General features: G+C 37.9%; 1 protein-coding gene across 2 annotated transcripts in view; it reads left to right on the plus strand.

Moving 5' to 3' along the window:
• Positions 1-16,617, plus strand: part of ESR1 (estrogen receptor 1) — a 276,934-nt gene that overhangs the window by 47,170 nt on the left and 213,147 nt on the right. For both annotated transcript variants that reach the window (XM_055311110.1, XM_055311109.1), the window contains exon 3: positions 12-202. In XM_055311110.1, the coding sequence (XP_055167085.1) occupies positions 12-202 (191 nt within the window). The remainder of the gene's footprint in view (positions 1-11; positions 203-16,617) is intronic.

The raw sequence follows: 16,617 nt of genomic DNA on the forward strand, positions 1-16,617 counted from the left end.
TTTTTTTCCAGGCCAAATTCAGATAATCGACGCCAGGGTGGCAGAGAGAGATTGGCCAGTACCAGTGACAAAGGAAACATGGCCATGGAGTCTGCCAAGGAGACTCGCTACTGTGCAGTGTGCAATGACTATGCCTCAGGCTACCATTATGGAGTCTGGTCCTGTGAGGGCTGTAAGGCCTTCTTCAAGAGAAGTATTCAAGGTAATAGTGTGTTGAAAACAACTTATTTCCCTTTAATCTTGAAGGGAAGCAACTGAAGAAAGAAGGCATATGAGCAGCCATTTGTAGAAGAAAACACTAATACCTGGTAGGTCCATTAGTATCTCTGGTAGAAACATGAAGATAAAAAAGTTCTCGGTAGAAAGAGTTGACAAAGACCAGGGTAGTTGTGGCTGGCTGAGTAATTATGCTCCCTCCATTGGCAAGATCCAAGCAGTCTTGAGCAACTCAACAGGAAGGGGATTTTAATAGCTGGGTTTCCAGAGGTCTGTGCTCAGATATTCATGTGTTGCAGGCAACGGGGCTTATACAATACATGTAATATGAATTTTCTGTACATTACTACCTTCCACCTTGGTTGTGTCCAGATATGGATTCTGTTCTGATCTTTGCTCCAGAGCACCAGTTCTTTGCATCAACTCTAACTTGACTTGTTCTTCTCTTGCTCTTCCTCCACCTCCTTGTTGTCTCAGTAGATGATATGACTTTTGCTAAAATGAGAAGACTCAATAGCTGGTGACCTGTAATAGGGGATGTATTATCAGTGTAAGCAGTTAGTATTTACTTGTAACATTTCATTCACCTGTGTGCCTTGATCCTTTTTTTATATGTGGCTTACCAAGTCACCCTTATACTGCCAGCTGCAATTTATTTTTATTCCATGAATGTCTATATTGTTGCATTTTAGAGGATGCCCTGGGAGAAACATCCATCATTTCTACTACCCAAAATATCTATGCTAAAGATTCTTTGTCTGACAGGCATAGCAGTCTGACAGGAGTTTAGGTTAGCTGAATTAACTTTATCTTGGTTCATTTTATATATATATATATATATATATATATATATATATATATATATTTATTTATCTCAGTCCATTTTAAAGCAGTTTTTTTGACAGTTCTTACTTTCAACATCTTTTAGAAATCTACTGTAAGATTTGCACTTTTTTGTTGGGTTTCTTAAATAAAATTAATGATATTCTCTGATAGTAAATTTTTGTTTATACATGTATACACACATATGTAATATATATGTATAAATATATATAAATGTATACATGGATATGTATATATACACATATCTATGTGTTAAAACAACATAGATTATTCAATTTTACCAAATGATACTGTCTTAATTTAGAAAAATGGCATTTCTATTTGGTTTAAGTTAGGATAAGCCCTGAAAGGTCTTTCAACAACCATATTCATTTGTGATATTACTGTTTATTTGCTTTTATATATTCTAAAATAGCATTATTTTCACCAAATATTTAATCTGGTATTGACAAATCATCTGACAGAGGTAGGTTTAGTGAACAGGTTCAATTATAAACTTGACTTATCTGAAACTGAGTTCTCTCATCTGTAAAAATCATTGATAGCAGTGTTCAGCAACAATTTTTTTTTGTAAAAATCCAGATAGTAACTATTTTAGGCTTTGCAGTCATTGTTGCAACTACTCAGCCCTGACATTGTGGCCCATAAGGAGCCATAGACAATATATAAGTAAATGGGTGTGTGCCAGTGAAACTTTATATACAAAAATAGGCCAGAACTGACCAGAAATGAACTATGAGCCATAATTTGCTAACCCTTGATTTAATGCATGGAAAGGGAATAGATGTTTCTAAATCTAAAGTTTTGACTATTCATATTTATTAAAAACTTACTCTGTACCTGTGCTAGAAGTTCTGAGAGAAATCAAAATATGTGTCAGACATAATCTGTATTCCCAAAAAATTTGGAATTTATTTGGGAAATTTATTGGGGTGGCAAAGATACTTGTTCTTATGATACAATTAGAGAGTAAGTCAGTATAGGTAAAGTGCAATTATATGATAAAGATAAGGAATATAATAGAAAAATATAAGAAAATAAATATTTTCAGTTATAAAGGTCAAATTACTAAAATTGAAGATAAAAAGGACCTGTCTTCAAGGAACAATACCAATATTCTCACAAATTATTTTTATCCTATTTGTTCAGCATTGAAGATTGTACTGTATAACTTCACATCATACTGAGTACTCTGAGCATTAAAGTATCAGAGCAAAAAAAAAAAGGAAAAAAGAAAAATACACTTATAAAAAATAGTGAAGGAAATGTGAGCTAATAAAAAATGTTTTATTGGTATATGGCATTATCAAAAGTTCAAACATTTAAAAAAATTCTGCTTACTCTTTGATGGTTAAAATATATATCTTATCTCCATCTTACATATACAGACTAAATAGTAGGATTTCATTGTACTATAAATTATATAAAATTGTACTATATATAAATTGCATAAGCTACAATTTCTGCCTGGCTTCAGAAACTTCGTATTATGGTATGAAGTCACTTAAATAAGTTTTACTAAATGAGGTGAATATTGAGTCCAAAGTTTTAGAAGAAGCATAGAAATGAGACAAAGACAGTACCTTTAGACATGAGGAGGGACCTTAAAAATTATTCTGTTTATTAATTCATTTATTTATTCATTGATTGCCTCTACTAGCCAGAACACTGTGGAAAGCCCTGGAGATAAAATTATAGGAAAGACATAGTCCTCATTCTCATAGACCCTAAAAGGTAGTGAGAGAGTTGTGCAAAAAAAAAAAAAAATTGGCAACTAAATTACAGTGTGACAAGTGCCAAGATGAGGATGAGTGGAGGGTCTTATAGAGGAGTCCAAATGTCACTCAGTCCTGGTGGGGGTTGAGTCAGGCTATGAGAAGTTTTCTTGATTTAAAATTAAGTCTGGAGGATGAGTCGAGTGAGCAAAATAAAGGAGGGGATGGATGTTCACTCATAGGAATGAGCATATAAGCAAAGACCAGGAGGTGAAAGGGAGTTTGGGGAGCTCTGTGAATAGAAATTAATGAAATTAATTGATCATTAGATTAAACAAAGACATTCTTGGCCATATATTTATTCTTAGATTATGTAAAAACAAACTAATTTATTTCCTTTTTACTTGAATGGCATTTCTATGTATTTGGCTTGTTTGTGCATATATAAAGGAAATACCAGAGCAAGTTCACTGGTTTCTTGTCCCATTTTCTCATTGTAGTTTTGAAAACTTGCAACTAAAAAGTTTTTACTGAACTTCTTGGCTCTTTATAAGTCATACTGCCCCTCAGAGCTATTTAAGGACAGTGAAGGGTCTGATATGTAGGTAGAAACTTCTGAAGATGCTGTAGCTGTCCCTGTTTTTCTTGTTATTGAAGAAGAGAGCTAGAAATGAGTATCCATCAGATTACTCTAGTGCTCTAAGTGTTTTAGTTGAAGAGGTAAAGTGTTTGATTTGAAAGCATACAAATTTTCATCCACTACTTACTGTATAAACTTGATTACTCAAGAAATTGAGTAATGGCTTTCAGTTGAACATGTTTTTTTTTTTTTTTAAAGCAAAGTCAAGGATGCTATTTAAGGGAGGGGTAAAATGGGATAGTACACGAGCTTGTTAATCATTGCAGATGGAGAAGCAGTGTTTCTTAAGTTGTGTTGTAGGCAGAGACCTTGGATGAGTTATATAAGCAGATTTGATTATTGGTTCAACAGCCCAGTACTACCTTTGAATATAATTCCAAAGGACAAAGACTCCACTGAGCTCACTGCTTCTCTGACATTATTATTTCTAATGGTCATGAGGTACAGTGGAGTCCCAAGCCTATTTGTACACCACTAGCTATGCTGCCACTTCATATTATCTTTCTCAGATGTACAAAGAACATAATTAACATTAGATCAAACAGACATGGCCCAGACAGGTGTTGATTTAAAAGTTAGCTGAGGATCCCTGGGTGGCTCAGCGGTTTAGCACCTGCCTTCGCCCAGGGCATGATCCTGGAGTCCTGGGATCGAGTTCCACATCAGGTCCCCTGCATAGAGTCTGCTTCTCCCTCTGCTTGTGTCTCTGCCTCTCTCGGTGTCTCTCATGAATAAATAAAATCTTAAAAAAAAGGGTTAGCTGAGACCAGAAGGACATCAGGGGGTATCACAGTGGAATCTGGTTATGATTCAAGGCAGTGAGGTGTTAGGTCCAATAAGGGTAACTGACAAGCATTAGGTCTTGGAAAGCATGGGAGGGGGAGGGGAGAGCATTCCAGCACCCTGGATAGCTCCCCAAACAGCAACTGAGGGTAAGCAGAGCCTGGCTTTTTGAAGAACCTTGCCTATTTAGCTGGTTCCATCCACTTTGTAGAGCTGTATTAAGAGAGAATTTAGGCCTTTTGTGCTTAGGAAATCACCGTTATTCTTCTAAGACAGATTAGTTTTTGCATATAGTTTCACATTTCTAGTCACCTTCTGGCTTGACATATGTACCCATGCCTGGAAAAGGCTAGCGGGTGGGGAAGAAATGGAGGCTGCTTTCTCATCATGTAACTATTTTATCTCTGGAATCCTTTCAGAGATATAGCTCAAAGTTGAGGCCTTGATAATATATGGACACAATAATACTGAATTTTGATCTCTGTATTCCACACTTGCTCCTCTATCATCTAGTCTCCATGCAACAGCAGGAGAAATCTTTTAAATATATTAACCAGGTCATATGCTCTTTCCCCTAAAACTCATACTGCACTTAAAGTCCAGATTCCTTCCTGTGGCTTCAGATATTCTCCACTATATTAAACCTGCTTATTTCTCCCCCCTGTTTAGTGCCATCCAGCTACACTGGCCTTTCTTTTCCTCTAGCACACCAACCATGTTCCTTCCTCAGGACCTCAGCACGTTTTTCCCTCTGCTTGCAACACCCACATCTTTACTTGACTGGCTTATTATTATTCAGATCTCTGCCTAAGATCATTTTCTCAGAGAAAAAGATCATGTCATGTCATGATTGTGTCAGTATCTTTAGAGAAGTCTTCCATGATTACCTTACCCAAAGTAATCCTACAAACATTTGCCACTTGTGTGTGTGTATGTGTGTGTGTGTGTTTTATACTCCATTACCCTTATTTTTTAAGGCCCTTAAACCATTAATGAAGTTCTCTTATTTAATCATTTGGTTGATGATTGTCTTTCTGTACCAGGTGCTGCTTCCCCAGATTCCTGCCTGAACCTAAACGTAAGCTCAGTGAAAGTTGATGTCAGGTCTGCTCTGCCCTGTTGGTTACTGTTGCTCCAATGTCTCTATTAGTGTTGAGTACACTCTACTCACATAAGTAGAGTATGACAAACGGTCAAAAGAGTAGTAAATAAGACCTGCTAGAGGACCTCAGAGAAGGAAGAGATTTCACTGGGTAAGGCTGGCAGGAGAAACATTAATGCAAGTGGCATATTTGATATAGGCCTCGAAAGAAATGAAGGATTTCCATAGGTAACAAGCAGTTTGGAAAGTAATTCCAGAAATGTACAATGGCATAAACCAAGATAAGCTCAGGGAAATAAGCCTTGAGAGAACAGAGGGTTACTGTCCTCTTTCTGCCTCTTTACTTTTTCTCTTCAGCTTTTTAAAACTAGGCATTCCCCAGCATCTGCAGTCTCTTTACCTTTCCATCCTTTTCTCTAACTAGTTTCCTAGGTGGTCTCATGCATATCTGTTTTGGGCTGGATAGTGCTTCCCCCAAAGCCATATTGAAGCCCTAACCCCAATATCTCAGTATTTCCAAATAAGTCATTGCAGTTAAATAAGTTGAAGTCATATTGGAGTAGGGTGGACCCTTGATCCAATAGGACTAGTGTCCTTATTAAGAGGGACATTTAGAGGGGCACCTTGGTGGCTCAGTGGTTGAGCATCTGCCTTTGGGTCAGATTGTGATCTTGGGGTTCTGGGATCGAGTCCCACATCCGATTCCCCACAGGGAGCCTGTTTCTCCCTCTGCCTATGTCTCTACCTCTCTCTGTGTGTCTCTCATGAATAAATAAATAAAATCTTAAAAAAGAAGACAGGCAGGAGAATGCCATAAGACCACTGAGAGAGAGATTGGAGTAGTGAATCTATGTGCCAAAGAACCCCAAGGATTGCTGGCAAAAACAAGAAGCTATAAAGAAGCAAGGAAGTAGTAGTGTTCCCCACAGCTTTCAAAGAGTGCATAACCCTGCTGACAACTTGATTTCAGACTTTTAGCCTCCAGAACTATGAGATAATACTTTGTGTTGTAAAATAGTACTTTACATTTGTGGTACTTTGTCACAGAAGCCCTTGGGAAACAATATTTAAGACCTCAAGGGTCACAACTATGCAGATATCTTCCACATATAGCTCCTGCCTCAACGTGGCTTCCTCAGGACTCCCATGGATCTTTTTTTTTTAAGATGTTATTTATTCATAGATACACACACACACACACACACACACACACACACACACCGAGAGAGAGAGGCAGAGACACAGGCAGAGGGAGAAGCAGGCTCCATGCAGGGAACCTGATGTGGGACTTGATCCCGGGTCTCCAGGATCACACCTAGGATCATGCCACCGGGGCTGCCCCTCCCATGGATCTTCATCTGATACTAGCCACTCCTCTGGGGAGTGTTGTTCCCTCAGGCACTTACACTTAAAACCTTAGGGTCAGTTATCTTTAGCTTCTCCTGATGTTTCCCATCAGAACCGTAGTGGAGTTCTGTTGAGATAACTTCTCTAATGTGTATTTGTCCAATTCTTACTACCTTTCCCCAGGCTCAGTGCAAGAACTTAATTTTTCTTTTTGCTTTTTCTCCTTCACTTAACCCCTTGCTTCATTTGGTTTTCCTTCTTCCAAGTCATTCTGCATACTGCCAGTCTCCTACTGTGCTTAAAGAAGATAACTAATCATGTCAGTACCTTGTGCAGAAGGCTCTAATGACTTTGATAGCCCAGAGAAGAATCCTTCGACCACCATTCAAGGATTTCCAAGTCACCATTTCTACTTTTGAAGTAATATTTTTATGCCGGACTACCTGTTGTTACTCCAATATGAGCATTCTATTTCTTTGCTGGGAATTCTTTTCCAAACCTACCTGTAAAAGCTCTTCCTATTCTAGTCAGGAGTCATTGTCATCAAACCTTCTCTGCTGTTAATGCAGAAGTTCTCTCTCTCCTGTGGCCTTCTGTGTCTAGGACTGCAAGTACTCGTGTAGATGTGTCTTTTCTTCTTAGCGAATGTGAGCACCTCACAGGTAAGGTTCAGATCAAGGCTTCATATTGTAGGAATCACTCAGTGAATAAAAAAAAAAGTATGAGAGGAAGGTTAGGATCCGTTTGTGGGCCTCAGGTAACACCAAACTATTACATTTTTTCAGTCATGGGAGAGATGGGACAAGACACACTTTAATTAAGATTAACCTACCAGAGGCATACAGAGAGATTACAGAGGGAGAGAGTGGAAACATGGCTGGTATTCTAATCTTTCTGGGCTTTTGGGTTTCTGTGAAATGAAGAAAAAAGGGGTTAGATGGGAGGATATTATAATGCAAGAATCTATGTTGTTTTAAGGTGATTCAGTATGAGATGTCTGGGAGAGAAGGAAGTTAAGAGGTTCACATACAGAGGGAAAATAATAGCATCATCACCTGAGCTGAGAAAAGCAAGAGAAAGGCCAATCAGAGAGGGGTTGTATGGTAAGTTCGAGTCCATACATACTGGGTTTGACATGGTAGCTGGGTATCCAGACAGTATCACCCAGCAGCTACAAAGAGATAATTAGCACTCTGCAGACCATCCAGGGGTGAAGACTTGAATCGATTGCCTCAATTATTTTTAAAGAAACTTGGTGAAAAGAATGGTTTAACTACTTCCTGAATGTTGCCCATTATTAATAGTGGAGAAATAACTCCAGAAACTTCCTCTTGATTCTCATAATAATGTATTATGAGTTCCCTGCATCTTCCCAAAACCTTGTAAGAAACACTCTCATTATTCCAAGTGTATGTTCAAGGCCCTTCTAAAGAGGAAAATGACAAATTAGCCCAACAGGGCCAAATGCTGCTCTCAAGGAGCTTACAATTTAAAAGAGAATATGCTAACTCCATCATAGTAAGCTGTAACAAATAGTAAACAGCAGGAATAAATACAAGCATTTTTATGATTTAAAAAAAAAACAGTTTTTATTTATTTATTTATTTTTATTTATTTATTTTTTTTATGGTGGGAATCCACAGGCATCTTTTTGGACCCAGAGCTTGCCTAATCCTTCCATTATTTCTACTTCTCATTTTTCCTTTACATCTTATAGTAACATGCATGTTGTACAGCAAAGAATTAAGATCATTGAGGCCAAAGGGCAGGAGAGTTTCCGTGTGTACACATATAACTATCATGTAATTTTCAAATGAAAGCATTTGTGATGAAACATTTTGAAAGAAAGTCCTTACCCCTAGGTATTGGTAAATGTGCTAGATGTTTGGCTCCTGGTTCTCATCAGACAAAAAGAAAGGCACAGCCTTGAAGTTCAAGAACTGAAAACTTTCTTCCATGTAAGAATGTCATTCTCCTTACTGATTTTAAGTGTTTGTTACTCTACAGCTATAGTATGAAATTTGATGTGTGTGCACATGAATGCATGAAGAAGGCCTCAGAAAAGCAAAATCATAGTCTTTTTACCTGTGAAATGATAGTGGCTCTTCCTTTTTCTCCCTTTGGCCAAGTAATCTTTATCTTGGAGATAATTAAGACAAAATGCATCTGACAAATAAAATCAGTATAGAACCCCTATTTCTTGGCAGCTCTTGTGGACACAGCTGAAGCTTTCAGAGGTCTTTAAAAACCATGGCAACAAATGCCTTTGAAGGGTAAGCAAAGGTTCCAAATGTTTTTAATCACTGGTGTTTTTTATGCTACCACTTCAAGCATTCTTTTCCATTTTTTTGTTCATCTGATTGAAATTAAATTTCCAATTTCCCTACTAAGTGGTTCTGTCCTGGTGATGGCATTGACTGTTTCCATTAAAGTGGTAGAGTTTGTGTCCATATGCAGTGGTTAAGCATATCAACAATTCCATTAGAAAGCCCTATTTCGCACAAAATTTCGCACAAAATTATAGATAGCCTTTAATTGGCACGTTTTCAAAGGGCATCAACTAGCCCTCACAATTACGTGTTGACATTGTTCTTACAAAACCTACCAATGGTGGCCCAAGGCCCAATTCTGCCCAAATTTCTTTTCCTTCATAGAAAGCTGCTGTCAATACCCTTATTTTTATTTATTATTTTTTAAAAAGATTTTATTTATTTATTCATGAGAGATACACACAGAGAAAGAGAGAGCCAGAGACACAGGCAGAGGGAGAAGCAGGCTCCATGCAGGGAGCCCGATGTGGGACTCGATTCCAGGTCTCCAGGATCAGGCCCTGGGCTGAAGGTGGCGCTAAACCGCTGAGCCACCCGGGCTGCCCATGTTAATACCTTTAAAACGCTATATCCTTTTAAATAGAATGGCCTGTTTTTCTGATACTCATTCAGAAAAAAGTATGCTTTGAGATGTAGGCTGCTCATTTCTGAACTATATAATATACCTTACTATTTCAGATCTCTATATACAGGTTATACTATAGCCTCCTTGCAGGCAAGGACTGTGTTTTTTTTTTTTTTTTTTTTAAGGACTGTTTTTTTGACTGAAAAATAACATTCAAGAAAAATCTACTTCAAATAGGTATATCATCTAATTTGTAAAATTTTTCTTGCTATAATGTTAATTCTCTCCTCGTGTGCAAGTTATAGGGCAGATTTTATATATATATATATATATTTTAAGATTTTAAAAAATTTATTTATTCATGAGAGAGACAGAGAGGCACAGACATAGGCAGAGGGACAGAGGGAGAAGCAGACTCCCTGCAGGAAGCCTGATGTGGGACTAGATCCCGGAACTCCAGGATCACCCTGAGCTGAAGGCAGACGCTCAACTGCTGAGCCACCCAGGCATCCCAGATTTGATATTTTTAAAGGAAAGAAATATTTGACTTGAGAGAGAATATAGTGAGGAAGAGCACTTCTATTATTTTCCCCACATTTTATTTTTTGTTAGCTGCAATAAAAAGAGATTTTATTTTTTCAATTGCTAAGAAATAAAGGGAAAAAGAAAACAACTTAATTATTATTAATTATTAACTATAATATCTCTCTGCAATTAGGTACTGTTCCCCATTTTCTTTGAGAAAGAATACATGGATTTAAATTTTTTGTCTGAATCATTTGGCAGTTTCAAAATCATGTATGATGTATTAGGAAGTATGGAGTGAATGGGTGGCTAGATTACATATATAAAGTATATAAATATGAATTTTTTTTGTGATTGAAATCTAAACACAGTGACTTAAAATAATGGCTGCATCACTTCAGTATATTTCATTAAGTGACACATGCAATATTTTCCTTGTACGCCAGAGAATATAAATTACAATTCTTAAGATAATCAGATTTCATGATTGTTTTGTTCCTTTGACACTTCAGACTTACTAATAAGGAAATTCATCTGAGCAGTGTGTAAGAGTGCATTTGCCACTACTCTTGACCAATGCCATAGTGGTACCTTATAGTCATCATAGAGATAATTTTCTCTTATTTATTTATTTATTTATTTATTTATTTATTTATTTATTTATTTTTGATTGCTAGCATGACCATTACTCCAGGGATACCCTTGCCACTGCACAAGCCCCTGCAGACCAGCTCTGTCTTTTCCTCTACCTCATGCACAGTCCCTTGCACTGCTCCAATGCTTTTCAAGTTAATTTGCTCCATGTCATCACCAAACCCTCGTGGGACTTGTGTTTCCTTACCTGTGTTATCTGGTACATACCATTCTCTCCCCTTTTCATCACCCGACCTGACTTCTGAGGAGTGTGGCCTCTCTTCTACTGAACTCAGTTCTTGGTTTTTCTTACTGTACTCGTCCAAGCACATGTGTGCACACCCACAGACCTCTCTGCATGAGTTCCTCACAAATGCAAAAATCTATAATCCAGAGACCCTGAAGTCCAATGAAGGATTCAGCTTGTGCACAAAGGGAAAGGTTGTAATAATACATATTACACCATAGACAAGTTAAACACAGCACTGTAAGAGATGTTGCAAAGCAGGATACAGGAACAAAAGGGTGTTTAGGAGAAGTTATAAGTTGAGAGGAGGGAGCAGTCACAATGTTTTGGAGTATATCCAAAGACATTGTGGAGGAGATGGTGCTTCAACTGGTGTCTGTCCTGAGGACCAGGCAGAGAATTCTACTGATAATATGTTGTGCTCCATGATTTCTTGTTGTGATTTATATCCTCCCTTCTGCATGTTCCATGCTGTGCAGTGATATATAGTATTTTAGAAGAGTGTGGGTTTTCAAAAACCACACATTTAAAAAACATATTCCACGTGTATATCTGTACTGCTATTATTAGTAATTAAATCTATTATGTATCCAGAAGTTAATAATACTTTCTTCATTTCCAGGATGTGAGTAGTGTTTTATTTCAACTTATTTTTGAAGTTGGACCTGAGTGATGTTAATAAAAATCTAAAGATGTTCCTCTGAAGTAATATATTCTGGAGGTAAAAATATGTGATAGTTGATGCAGAAGAAAACAGTTGGTCCCAAGTTAAGGTATATTTAGGGAGGCTCATCTTAGACTTCATAATTTTTATGTTTGCAAATTTCTGGATATTTTTCCTGGTTTTAGTCTTATGAGATATTTATGAAGGGATGTTTTTTAAAATGACCAGAGACTTTTGCTTTCGAGAATTGACATAAACTTTTCCATGTGAACCATTCCAATGGTTCATGTGAACCATTAGTAGGTGATAAACGTGTGGCAGCAAACTTGATCTTGGAGAAGGAAGACAACAGTTTGGTTAGTTTTCATCAATTGTATGCAGGATATTTGAAAGAGTTCATTTCCCCTCCCTCTGTTCTCTCTATAATACTTGGTCTTAAGGTTGGGACTATTGATGCAGTTGGTGTATGCATGAGATGCCACAGTGTATGAACATAAATCCCAGAAACGGGTTTTTTTTTATTCTGCTGCCTATATTTTTAAAGATTTTATTTGTTATTTGGCTGAGAGAGAGAGAGAGCGTGAGCGAACACAAGCACAAGCATGGGTAGCAGCAGAGGGAGAGGGAGAAGCAGACTCCCCACTGAACAGGGAGCTCAGTGTGGGGCTCAAACCCAGGACCCTGGAATCATGACCTGAGCTTAAGGCAGGTGCTTAACTGACTGAGCCACCGGGGTGCCCTCATTCTGTAGCCTATTTTGGCTGTATTCCTTCCTGAGTTTTTGTAAATCCAAGGGAGGGGCAGGAGAAGCAGAGTGTGGCTGGCTGGGCTTTGGGACATGGGGATCCATCTCCTTTTTCATGCCTTTGTTCCCACATCTGATTTCTGAACCAGTTAAGGGTATCAGAGTCACAATCCCTAATTTTGGATCTGTTTTTCCAAGAAATACAAATACTGTTAAGAGCCTTGTAGACCATCATTGCTCATAAAATGCTTCTTCGTTTTTCTGAATACGAGATAGGAGAAGGAGCTTGAGACAAAGGTTTCTTGTAAGCACATTCTTTTATGTTTGAGTGTATATGTGTATATTTTGCATATACACATGCACATGAACATAGGTATATACATAATTATGCATATTCATATACATACATATATAGAGGGAAAGGAGTATGTACAAATTTTGGAAATATGTACTATAAAATATTAACAGTGAGTATCTCTGAGTGAAAGGATCATGGCTAGATTGTATTATTTTATTTATGTACATTTAATCTTCCTACAATAAGCATTTTTTACTTGTAGAGTAAAAACAGTATTTTAAATATCTATGTTGCAATTGATTAACTGATTTCACACTAGTATTTTCCTTACTCCTTTCTAAGTAGAGAAAGATTATTATGTGCCTAGCAAATCTTCATTCTTTATAATCAAAATGTCTTTATTCTTTGTTTGCAAGAGGACAAGTTTGCATTGAAGTACAGCTTTCATTTTATTATTCATGAACCCAAGCGATATTGCATCAGGTGGACATTAGGTAGCTGAGTCCCACAAAATATTATTTCTTTTGAGTTGTTGAGAAGCTATAACAAAGGAAGAGAAAGAAAGGCCTTGTGTTAATGATACCACTGGGAATCTAGGTCTTTAGAGTAGCTAACCAGACCAGCAAGGATGAAGTATTATTGTCATGCAGCCAAACAATGATTGTTTACTCTGACCATACATCCCAGGGAGCAGGAGCCAGCCTCTGGGAGGGGCTGGGTGTTACCACTTTGTTGATTGCAGTTGCTTGGTAATTGATCTGAAACCTTGCAGAAAGGAAAAATTGCAATCCTGATGCCCAGATGTAGGGGCTCTTAACTTCATTTTCATATTTCTCAGATCCCCTTACCTTCAAAAGTCTTCTTTATAATCAAAGATGCCCTCAAAGTCTTAAAATTTAGTCATTCAAGATGACTAGGATTAGTGAGAATTTTTTTCCTCTTTGATTTAAATATGGCAGTACAACCATTGAAATTCATGAAGCTCTGAGTTGGGATTTGGCTTTCATCCCTTGGTGTCTTAGCTTTTGTCTAAGGCGCTAGACTATGTATGCATTAGATTGACATTTCCAAGACCTTTCAAGAACAAGGAATACTTTAAGAGGAGATAAAATTTGAGGACCTGCACATGATGGTGGTTATATTGTTCCTCAGTGTCCGCTAATTGAGTAAGCACATTCTGACAGTTAGCTTTCATGAAAGGAGTGGTGCTTTCCAACGCATTTGCATCTTAGTTTGCCATGAAGCCCACACATATTTGAATTACTGCATACATCAGGCCAGTCTGGAGACAGGGCTTGATTGTCACCTTGACTGTCTGCCCTATACCATGAACTCCCTGTGCCAGTGGCACCAGAAGCAACTGATGCAGCTCCAGCAATTCATTCTGCTCCTACTTCTTTATTTAGAAATTTTGTATTTTTTTAATTTTGAAGATAGTTGGATACAAGGTAGGAAAGTCATCTTGAAGTAGCTGGAAAAATTGAAAGCAAAAAGTTATCTTTGACTCTAATGGACTAATCACTGTAATGATTCTATTTTTTTTTTTTTTTGTTAAAAAGTAAATCTATATCTTTAAGAAGGCCAGGGGATAGAAAAATCTCCAATGACAAGGAGCTGACACTGTCTTTTGGTCTAAACTATCTGAAGTCCCAGGAAGTTCTAAGCTCTATGTTGGCTCCCGGCTGACCCAGTTCAGGATCAATAGTGAAAACGTAGAGCATCTTCTTGCTGCTCATGTGCCCCTAGTATAAGCTGTTTCTTCTTTCCACAGGGCAGAAACAGAATATTTTGTTGCATTAACTCTTAGAAATATCACAAGCATTTGGGGATTTTCTTTTTAGAGGTATTAAATTTTCTCTCTCGACTTACCTAATGCTGGAGCTTCTTTATTCAAATTAATTTTAGGTTTTGAGGTCATTCTCTTTTAAAAGCTCTTCCTTTCCTTTCTTTCTTTTAAAAAATATTTTATTTACTTGAGAGAGAGTGTACAAGATGGGGGAGGGAAAGGGAGAAGCAGACTCCTTGCTGAACAGGAAGCCCGATGTGGGGCTCGATCCCAGGACCTGGAGATTATGACCTGAGCTGAAGGTAGATGCTTAACCAACTAAGCCACCCAGGTCCCCTAAAGTTCTTCATTTTCACCACCCTGAGAAGAGAGCTCTTTTAAAATACTGTCATGACTACTATATCAGTCCATTTACTCTTGTAGAATTTGCTTACACATGGCAAAAGCTTTAAGAGCCAAGGAACCATTGACATGGACAAGGTAAAGAAAGTTGGAGGGGACTGAGGAGCAGAACAGGATCATGGGATGTGCATTCTGGCAGCTGATGTGGGTCCTGCCCTCACGGTATGGAAAGGCTGCTTTGCTAGAGGAGAGAAGCAGCTGATTTGGAAGTAGACCTGGCAACCAATCACAATAGACAGACAGGATTTTGAGGGCGAGGACGGGGAGGATTCTGAGATGTTGACTCAGGATGCTTAGATTTTTTTTCTTTCTTTTTAAATGGTGCATTTGGACGACTGAGCAATAAGACTGGAAGTTGAGTTTGAGATGTGTCCTAGCCTACTATCCTGCTTCTTGATCCATTCCTGTTTGTACTTAGTATTTTATCTGTGAATTAATATACTACATTCGATTGCTTTATTCTTTGCCCTAATGAGTTTAGCTTTGTATTTTAAGAATGCACAAGATCGCTCACACCTGGTCCAGTGGAGTCCCATTTAGGATTGCCCTTTTGCTTAAAACTGTAACTGGATTAGGGATTGCTGTGATTTATGCTTCATGGTATGAAGTCACTTAAGTACTTAATAGTGTATTTAAAGTGAAAGGAATAGAAATTAAAGACTGAATGATTTACCGAGAAATAACAGGTCAGATTGATTTATTTTTGCAAAACTTAGTAGAGATTTGTTCCTTTCTTCAAAATCGGCTTTGTTTCAATTACCAATTAAGTGGGGTGAACTATTATAAGAAGGCGTATGAGTCAGGCTACGGTAGCATTCTTCCAAGAAAATCTTTACAAGAGCAGTCATTATGGGACTATCTGCTTTGTACCTGCCGATATGGCAGTAGATCCAGAAGGGGTCAGAAAAACAAGGCTTCATGTTCATTAACCTTTTACTTTTTCCTTCTTTCACTCATTTTTTTTTTCAACTTGCATGACTTATGACTTGCAAAATAGCATGACTGATCTTTATCCTCTATTTTTTGCACTTTTGATCCAGGTCATAGTTTGTCACAATTTATAGAAGATAGCTAATAAAAATGATTATCATATGAGAATTTGCAGTATAATTATAAATTGCCATAAAAATATTATGGTTTATCAGCTATATAATCTAAGAAAATGTATTTCATGTATTAGATAGATCTTGTTTCAAGTGACCAAAATCAAATTCAAACTAGTTTTGGGGTGGAGGGCAAAGGGTAAGTTTTGGTGGAAGTCTACTTGCGTGTCTTGGTCAACTGCAATTATGGCAGGGGTGTAGCCAGACCTCAGTGACGGTGGGACCAGGGTCTTAGAGTCTGTCAGGACCCCAGCCTTGCCTCTGTGCCTCTCCATGTGCCAGCTTCTTGCTGTCTGTAATCTTGGGTTTCCCTAAGAAGGGAAGCAGGATGGGCGGCAGCTGCCACGCCTTATATACTGTGACATTCTTCCAATTAGAAGATATTAGCAGAAGGGCTCTGATTTGCTCACCTTTGTTCAGGGACATACCACTAAACCAAATGGCTGTTGTTGTGGGACAGAGTCATATTTCACAGTGATCCTGGGAGCTTACCCTATACAGGGGGCTGTTCCAGAGAAAAGGATAACATTGTGAACCAAATACCCCTGTTAGTGTCTACTTTTCCTGGTGTCTCTGAACTTCCATTTCCTCAGTCCTAAGTGGCACAATGATTTCTACCTTGCTAGACTGATAGAGTGGTTAGGGATTATGTTTAACCTATAAATGGCCATCA

Source organism: Nyctereutes procyonoides, unplaced genomic scaffold (genome assembly GCF_905146905.1).
Source record: "Nyctereutes procyonoides isolate TBG_1078 unplaced genomic scaffold, NYPRO_anot_genome, whole genome shotgun sequence".
NCBI lineage: Eukaryota > Metazoa > Chordata > Mammalia > Carnivora > Canidae > Nyctereutes > Nyctereutes procyonoides.